The 9,239-nt window shown below is 39.4% G+C and overlaps 2 protein-coding genes across 2 annotated transcripts; one reads left to right on the top strand and one right to left on the bottom strand.

The window, feature by feature from the left end:
* The first annotated feature begins 205 nt into the window (after positions 1 to 205).
* On the top strand, positions 206 to 2,037 carry LOC118567286 (tripartite motif-containing protein 35-like). The gene is made up of 2 exons (XM_036152037.1): positions 206 to 279; positions 376 to 2,037. Exon 2 carries the CDS (start codon positions 393 to 395, stop codon positions 1,779 to 1,781), a length of 1,389 nt encoding a protein of 462 aa, XP_036007930.1. The 5' UTR covers positions 206 to 279; positions 376 to 392; the 3' UTR covers positions 1,782 to 2,037.
* A 679-nt stretch (positions 2,038 to 2,716) lies between these two features.
* On the bottom strand, positions 2,717 to 6,946 carry LOC105915794 (dynein light chain roadblock-type 1). The gene is made up of 4 exons (XM_036124556.1): positions 6,845 to 6,946; positions 6,376 to 6,451; positions 3,396 to 3,563; positions 2,717 to 3,234 (listed from the first exon to the last, which is right to left on the bottom strand). The coding sequence occupies exons 1-4, from the start codon at positions 6,845 to 6,847 to the stop codon at positions 3,191 to 3,193; spliced, it is 291 nt and encodes a 96-aa protein (XP_035980449.1). The 5' UTR covers positions 6,848 to 6,946; the 3' UTR covers positions 2,717 to 3,190.
* Positions 6,947 to 9,239: the final 2,293 nt, after the last annotated feature.

Below are 9,239 nucleotides of genomic sequence, written 5' to 3'. Positions count from 1 at the left end.
AAACAGTGTGTAATAGCACAACAACCTGCAAATGGACTCTACACAGTTTCCCTGTCAGAAATGTGTGGAAGGTAATAAACATGGTTATCAGTATTTTTATGGCAGCTGAAAGGTTAAAATGAGAACTTTGGATGGAAACACGCCTTCATCACGTCTCTGCAGAGACGCCTGGAGATCCACCTACAGAGCAGAACAGCAGCTTCCTGTGAGTGAAACCAGCTGGAAACCTCCAACACTGCAGCTCCAAGCTGAAGGTGAGCCGGAACCAGAACCCTGAAGGTGAGTTGGACCCAGAACATCTATCAGAGTCACTTTGAGGAACGTTAGTAGAGGAGGGAGGAGAACCATGACTGACTGGACCTTCTGTGTTTGCAGCTTCACTCAGAGACTAAATGGCTTCCAGATCAGAGGAGGATCTCTGCTGTCCGGTCTGTCAGGACGTCTTTAGGGATCCGGTTGTTCTGTCATGTAGCCACAGCTTCTGTAAGGAGTGTCTGCAGAACTGGTGGAGAGAGAAAGCAGCACGAGAGTGTCCAGTTTGTAAGAGAAGATCTTCTAAGGAAAATCCACCCTGTAACCTGGCTCTGAAGAACCTGTGTGAGACCTTCCTACAGCAGAGAGACCAGAGAGCTTCAGAGGATCTCTGCAGTCTGCACTCTGAGAAACTCAAACTCTTCTGTCTGGACCATCAGCAGCCAGTGTGTCTCATCTGCAGAGATTCAGAGAAGCACATTAAGCACAGATTCAGACCCATTGATGAAGCTGCTCAGCAACACAAGAAGAACCTTCAGAAAACTCTGGAACCTTTAAAGGAGAACCTGGAGCTCAGGAAGAAAGTTCTAGAGGAGTTTGATCAGACAGCAGAACACATGAAGGTCCAGGCCCGACACACAGAGAGGCTGATTAAGGAGCAGTTTAAGAAGCTTCATCAGTTTCTAGCAGAGGAAGAGGAGGCCAGGCTGGCTGCACTGAGGGAGGAAGAGGAGCAGAAGAGTGGGATGATGAAGGAGAAGATGGAGGCTCTGAGCAGAGAGATAGCAGCTCTTTCAGACACAGTCAGAGCCACAGAGGAGGAGCTGAGAGCTGAAGACGTCTCATTCCTGCACAACTACAAGGCTGCAGTGGAAAGAGTCCAGCGCTGCCCCCTGCTGGAGGATCCACAGCTGCCCTCAGGAGCTCTGATAGACCAGGCCAAACATCTGGGCAACCTGGCCTTCAACATCTGGAGCAACATGGAGAACACGGTCTCCTACACTCCTCTCATCCTGGACCCAAACACTGCTGGTTCAGAACTCATCCTGTCTGAAGATCTGACCAGTTTCACTAAAGGAGAGGAACAGCAGCTTCCTGATAATCCAGAGAGGTTTGGGTCATGGAGGCGTTCTGTCCTGAGTTCTGAGGGCTTCAACTCAGGGAACCACAGCTGGGATGTTGATGTTGGAGACAGTAAATTCTGGCAGCTTGGTGTGTTAGAAGAGTCTGTCCAGAGGAAGAGAAGAATAGAGTCTGGATTGTTAGCTCTATTATTCTATGAAGGTAAATACTACGCAAATTCTCCTCCATCTACTTCCATGGTTCTCTCAGTCCAGAAGAAGCTCCAGAGGATCAGAGTTAATCTGGACTGGGACAGAGGAAAGCTGTCCTTCTCTGATCTGGACACTAACTCACACATACACACCTTCACACACACCTTCACTGACAAGATGTTTCCATACTTCTTCACCTGGAATAAAATAAAAATCCTACCGATGAAGATCTCAGTGAGCAAACAGCAGCTCTGATGTTCTCAGCATGAAGAACACAAAGTCCAGATGAAACCTTGATGATCTGATTGAAACTCAGTGATTTTAAACAGGAACCTGGAGATGATCTGATCTGACTGATCATCTGAGGACTTGTTCATTTCTGCCTCTTAAACATTTTATTTTATTGTGAATCTTTGGTGGTTAAATGTCTCCTTTGTGTTAATCTCTCTAAAGCATTCACTAAATAAAGTTTGATTGATTTCATGTCAGGTGGGAAACAGTTGGCTGCAAATAAAACATTTATTGTTTCCAACATCTTGACAGCGTCATGTCAGTCTGTGCAGAGGAAAGTTTGTCTCTGATGCAAAGCTGGACCCAACTGCACCACTAAGGTCCAACAAGCTTCCTTCAGGTTGGAGATGTTAAGCTCTGGTTCCTCGGTGTCCTAGGAGAGTCTGGCCAGACAAAAGGAGACATACAGTCTGGATTTATGGGAATATGGTTCATGCTCGGTAAATATTCTTCAAGAACACCAGCAGCTCCTCTGGCTGATCTCCTGGTAAAGAAGAAGCTCCAGAGGATCAGAGTGAATCTGGACTGGACCGCAGGGAAGCTGGTTCTAGTTAAACTGTTTTACTGAAACATTGTTAGTTTAAGTTTGTCATTCAACTGTTTTTAAAATCATTAATTTTTAATTTCTATTTTCCTTTTACTTTGTTAAAATTTTTCGACATTTTATTCCAACTTGTTTTTATTCTGTTATGTTTTAATCATGTAAAGATCTTTGTGTTTTCTTTGTACTGAAATGTGCGACACAATTAATTTTGCTAAATCATGAACAAATTAAAATCTTCTAGATGACATTTTTATGTTCAGATGAGACAAACATGTTTGGACGGAGTCGAGGTGAAGCTTTCAAACCGAAGCACGGTGGTGGCAGCTGTACAAATGATTTAAAATACAGTGAATAAAACAGTTGTCCTACTTTTTTTATTCATTATTCTGTTAAACATAATCAGAGAAGTGAATGTAGTGCTGCTTACATGTTTAATACTTCAACATGTTTCCTGACAGAACAATAAATAATCCACTGTTTGCACCAAACCTCTCTACGCTTTGTTCTGGTCCAGGTTCATGTTTCCTACTTCTGTCCCGTCTAGAGAGGCGAGCACGTCTTGTTTTTGTGCAACATTAACGAAATAAACAAAGATAACAGCAGAAAATCAATCAGCGGAGAGACGACAGCGACGTGGAACGATGGAACCAGCAGGAATCTGTCTGCAGAACAATCTGTGGACGGATCCCAGGTGGATTCTGGTTCACCAGCAGTTCCTGTCTTTATGGAACGCATAAGAAGAATCTTTTCTTTTAGGGAAGCAAACAGAAAAGAGTTTGGCCGTTTAATTTTAAACAGAAAATGAGCGAAGAGTCGATCAGCAGACGTTTCAGGCCGAAGGGTTCTGGATTACGATCAGGAAATAGTCCTTATCTGTGGAGAAAAGAGGCAGAACGGCGAAATTAAAACCAGGAAAACAAATAATCTGAGCAGGAAATCAGCTCTGCTTCCACCACAGATGAAGTTAAAGCAGAATCGTCCCAGAAGATGAAGCACATCTGGCGGAAAAGGGACCAGAGGGAGGCGTGGTTCACCTGGAGCGATCATGATCTCGTTCTTCTTGGAGCGGACCCGCAGGAAGGTCAGGTCGTTCTGCGGGTCGATGTCTCTCAGGGTGCTGCGGGCCTTCATCACCAGCTGGTGGATCAGGGCCGAGTACTGGACCGTGCTCTGGTTGTCCAGAGTCGATTTCACCGGAATTCCTGCGCAGAAAGTTTGTAGATCCAACATTTGATCCGGTTCCAGACGGCGGAGCATCAGCGAGTCAAAGCTTTTAACCAGCAGCCAGTTAGAGTTGCTGTAAATTTATACGGAAATGATCGGATAACAGAGAGTGGGACTGCAGGGGGACTCTGTGGCCCCCAGGGACCCCTGTGGCCCCCAGGAACCTCTGTGGCCCCCAGGGACCTCTGTGGCCCCCAGGGACCTCTGTGGCCCCCAGGGACCCCTGTCCTCCATGTCTTAGACATCTCTGCTCCAGCTAGGGCTGGATGATATAGAAATAAAGCATATCGATTAAATAGAAATCATATCGATCGATATCAATAATTATCAACAAATTCAAAACACATTAAGTGCAGCACTGGACATTTATGCTGTTGCTTAGCAACCTATTTTTAGATAAAGAACACACAAACACTGAATTCAAACTCAACCGTTAACTCAACCAACTTTTTACCAAAATTACAAGTATTTGAAAAAAAGATTAAAGAATGTGTGCTCTCTGAACTCTTTGAAGGGGCGGAGCTTCGTTTCTGGGTCTGCGTTGTGATTGGTTGGGAGGATTTAATGACTGTAACATTAACCTACATGGCTAAAATGCAAAAAGAAGGAAAACTATGTTATTCTATTGAACTTTTTATTTACCCTTTTCTATCATCGATATAAGTCTATCGATCAATATATTATATATGGAATTATCGTCCAGCCCTAGTTCCAGCTCACATGATAAAGATGAATGCAGGACATGTAACATGTAACTGATCGTGGCGCAAAATAAAAGTAGTCACACCTTTAGAATTAAGTTGTTTTTAAAATATATGTTAAAACAATGTAATGTATACTAGATTTATATACCCTATAATATGTATAACCTATATTTGTGCACTTATACTAACCATAATCAGAGTTTAAAATGAATTTAAATATCATGGTGGGTGCCATGCTGGTGACCCCTGATTAAGCGACTTTCTATCAAAAAGCTATAATTTTATCAACTTTTCTATGTTAATGGAAACTTTACTGAAAGCACCAATCCTTCTGGAGTCTCTTGGTTCCTGCTTCCCTCAGCGCCGTCTCACAGGCAGCTGCTGCTGTCAAAGCAGAGAGAGAGGAGACCCCCGCCAAAATTAATCACAATACCCAAAAGCTCTGGTGAACCCGCACTGGGTTACAAAGCCGGTGATAAATATGACATAAATATAATTTTTAAAGTAGTTTATTTTTGTCTCTGAAGCTGTTGCACTAAAATAATGAACAGAATTTAACTCAGACACAGATTCAACCACTGATTCACAGCGTTCCCTTTTTGCCTCTGATCTATGTTTTATACAGATTGGTTTATGCATTAAATTTAATAACTCAAGTCATAAAGATCATTTGTGACTCCAAACACAATCACTGTTTTTAATCACCTTTTCATCTTTGAAAAAAAGTTTCTTATCCCTACAGTCTGGGTAACAAATGTATGAAAAAATATGCAAATCAGTCGTGATGTCATCTAGTGTGTAGCATTACAAGAGCCAGATCAACCCAGGATTCTGCTAAACAATAATAATAATAATAATAATAATAATAATAAGTTGGCTTCACGTGCGATGGCCAACCGCAGCTGTTAGACGGCCCCGTTGTCATGGTTATTTGGTGCCTTCTGGGTATTTTTACTGATTTGCATTTGTATTTAGGGGTGTGGACAAGGCAGCCCAACACATGCTCAGGTGCGCGTAATTCCCTGCAGATTAGCAAGTATGAAAGAACAAGGTGTGCAGCAACACATCTTTAGGGATGAAGAAAAGAAAGGAAGGTGGCTTTATAAAATACAAAAGAGAATTGGACAAATGAGAATAACAGAAAGGAACAGGAGAGAAGAGATAATTATTTCACGACTTAGAATGGGACACACTGGATTGAATAGATCATTATTTTTGATAGGTAAACATCAGACAGGGAAATGTGACTGTGGGGAAGATGAGACTGTGGAACATGTCATTTTGAATTGTAATAAATATTGGATTCAGAGAAACAGGTTGACAAGTAAACTTAGTAACATGAAAATTAAACTGGATATTGTTGATTTATTGCGAAAGGAATCAGGAAGCAGAGGATACCAGGTCATATTTGAGTTTTTGAAACAGAGTAGGTTGTATAATAGGATATAGTTTTTTTTTTTTTTGTCATGCGGTCCACACTCCATACCAGTTGGTGGCGGTAATGCTCACCTAAACGTTATTTGCCAACCGCCAATAAAAAAAATCAAGAAGAAGAAGAAGAACACATCTTTATTCATCTCTCCACTGCCAACCTTTAACTATGAAAGCTGGGCACTACCTCTGAGGCCGCTGGACTGGCTCCTACATAATTATGTCTGAACAGTGGCAGCAGGGACCTGTGGGTACGTCTACATCAAAACGTTCGATGAAGGACAACAAAAATGTCTCTTCTGTCCAAGAACACCATCAACGATCGACTGAAATTCTGCAAGACGCCCAGAGACGGACAGTAGAAGACTAAAGTTAAGTTATGTCTCCCTTTAAATGTCTGGAGAAGAAAAGCAAAGAAGGACCTGTGTTGTCCCGACAGTGAAATATCCTGATCTGATCCATGTGTGGAGTCGCTTCTCCTCCAAGGCAGAGGCTGTTACCCAGGAGGAGGAGGACCACTTTACCACAGCAGTTAATAGGTGGGACCAATTATGTCCAACAGCAGGTGATTCCTCAGTTATTACTGAGAAAGATTATGAGGATTGTCCAGCCTGAAGCTACGAATAAAGCTACAGAAATAAATCATTACTTTTACCTTCAGCGTTGACGATAATGATTCCCTGAACTCCTTTCTGACTCTGGATCCTCTTCAGAGTTTCTTCTACTTCAGCCTGAAAAGAAAAAAAAAGGAGAAGTCGGTTTAATTTAATCCAGAAATCAAACCCCGCAGCTCAGTAAAGATTGACTGGATGTGGAGAAAAACGGACAAAAACACAACAGCGCTGAACAACAACACAATTGCAATTAATACATCTCTGCTAATACAGCTGCTATCTATAGTAACAATACAAATGGTGGTAAAATTTAAATTATCACAATGAAACAACGTCACTAAACGGTTGACACAATGAGATAAATATTTTCTGAACAGACAACGCCCGGCTAGCTTCCCCATGCTAGCCAGTTAGCATCCCGTTAAACCCCAAAAAGAAACAAATATTCTCACACGGCGCGATAAAAACAATTATTTATATAAAACAACAAATTAAGTCCCTCTATCCTACCATTTTAACGTTTGCCCCGATAAATTCGTGTCAGAATGGATCTTCTCCCAGAAGAAAAACAGACTGATGCTAGCGGAAGTTATCACTATGACAAAAAACAACTTCCGGTTCAAATGCCATGATGGTGCGTTCAAATTTGTTGAAAATGTGTGGTGTGTTTTCAACGTTTTTTTTTTGGCTTTTTCTACCTTTGTTTATTTATGCAACAATGTTAACATCCCAGATACAGAAAAATAACATAAGAATGACGCTTCAAAATTTCATAGTTTTAAAGACTCTCTTTTCAAAGCCAAATCATTAAGAAAATACAATAAACACGGTTTTAGTTTAGGCAAATTTACATTTATGAACAAAAAAAACTTGACCAAAATAAAAATATTACTTTTAAGGAACTCTTGTTTTGTCCTCCATTATCACACCTAATTTAACTACTTTATAATCCTAAACAGATATCTTTAAATTGTTTTTTTCTTTTCCAATTAGAAAAAAATATTCCAAAATATTTTCACGATAGTGCAAGAAAGGGTGTTCCTCCGTTTCTATGTCTATATTGTGAAAGGTACACTCATTCTCTCCAATATTCAATTTGGAGTTCAGAAAATCACCACATGGATAAATTAACCTCTTTTGTCCAGGGTGGGATAGGAAACTTAAGGCAATAAGAATTCACTTGTAGAAGTGAATTCTTTCACTAAATTTAGTCTTTTCAGGGGTGATGGAAAAATTATTTGGATATAGATCTAAAGTACTTTAGTAGTTTATTTAGTAGGTTCTAATCAACAATAAGAATTGTCAAGGTACTGTCACAGTATATAATAATGACCCTTTAATAGAGCAAATAAGTATTTGTGAGATTGCTCAAATCACGTCATAGTATTTCTGACTAGTACAACTTAGATTTACAACTAAAATCTGCAGAATCTAGTAAATTACCTCTACTATCCATTAGATGTAATATACACAATATCACCTGTTCCAACCAGTCTTCATAAACGTAAGACTTCATTTTAATCAGGAGACATCTATTGTTCCATATGGTGTATTGTGATGGAAGAAATTATGTTTATCAACCAATAATGGAGGACTTGTTCGTGAAATTTGGGTGATTTAGTAGGTAGTTTTGTTACAGAAAAGTCACATTTCAACAGGAAATCATTAGCACCAAATTTGGAGAATATTTTTAAAGGAAGAATGTGCCAAAAGTTATCAGGATATTTAATAAGATTTTGTAGCAATCTTAGGGTTATTGAAGTGTTATTGCACCAACGTAAGTTGCATTTCAACCATTTTTCTCGAATGATTTAATAACGTAGTTTTTTTCTAATATATTGATGTTTATTCCTCCAAATAAAATTACAATTATTTTGGCTGATTTAATTATCCTCTGAGGTATACTGAGAGAGTAAGTGGGATAAATATTCCTAGATTCAGGCAAAAATTGGTAGATCTCTTTGTAACCTAATATTCAGCTTGGATTCACTTATCAAAGTTACTCTTTTCTCTGTAGTATACATTTTTGGATAGTCATTCCTAAATATTTGACATTGTCTTTGACAGGTTTTCCATATAATGACACTAGAGGGCGGTCATGGATTGCTAATAATTCAAATTTATTTCAATTTAGTTGCAAAGCAGAGGAATCTGAAAAACGTTTGATAGCTTCGAAGTTATTTGTGCTTCACGTTTGAGAAAAATGGTTGAATCATCAGCCAACTTACTTATTGCCAAAGGGTAACCCATAACATCCATGTTTTTCATATCTTCAGAAGTTTTATTCATAATTACTAAAATTTCAGCAACCATAATAAATAGTAAAATAATACACATGATCATCTATTATGTCTCTGAAGTCTAATAGATCTCGAACTGGTCTGATATTATGAATGGATTGTTTTTTTGTTTTTTTTAAGAAATCCAGATTGCAATTCTCTAATAATTTTGGTTATGCCCCTTCTGTCTGTTAGCTTTGACATACAGTGAGGCAGTTTTTCACTCACTTCTTGAACAAATGCACATGAGCAAGACTGTCTTACCAGCTCTTCGCTCCTCAGGGGATCACATGAAAAAAATATCTTAAATCCACTCTGGTCTTATTTCTTACCACTGAGGCCTTCCTCTTCTCATTGCTTTTTTCGACTCTCAGACATTTTAAAAATATATACGGTTAAAAGCAACAGAGCAAAATGAACGGCTAAAACCAAAGCTAGCCACTAAGCTTACCGGATACATTTTTTTAATTGAAAATTTAAAAATACAAATTCCAACAATAAAATCCAAGTAAACATAAGATGTCATCCAAAACAGCTGTTAAGAAACAGAAGGAAAATAATAAAATAAAAACACAGGGGTTTAGCTCATATATTGCTAACATTTCTGAAAACTTTAAGGCAGTATT

This window comes from Fundulus heteroclitus, chromosome 20 (assembly GCF_011125445.2).
Source record: "Fundulus heteroclitus isolate FHET01 chromosome 20, MU-UCD_Fhet_4.1, whole genome shotgun sequence".
NCBI classification, from domain to species: domain Eukaryota; kingdom Metazoa; phylum Chordata; class Actinopteri; order Cyprinodontiformes; family Fundulidae; genus Fundulus; species Fundulus heteroclitus.
Note: the sequence above shows the minus strand (reverse complement) of the source record. Positions and strands in the feature narration are given on the sequence as shown.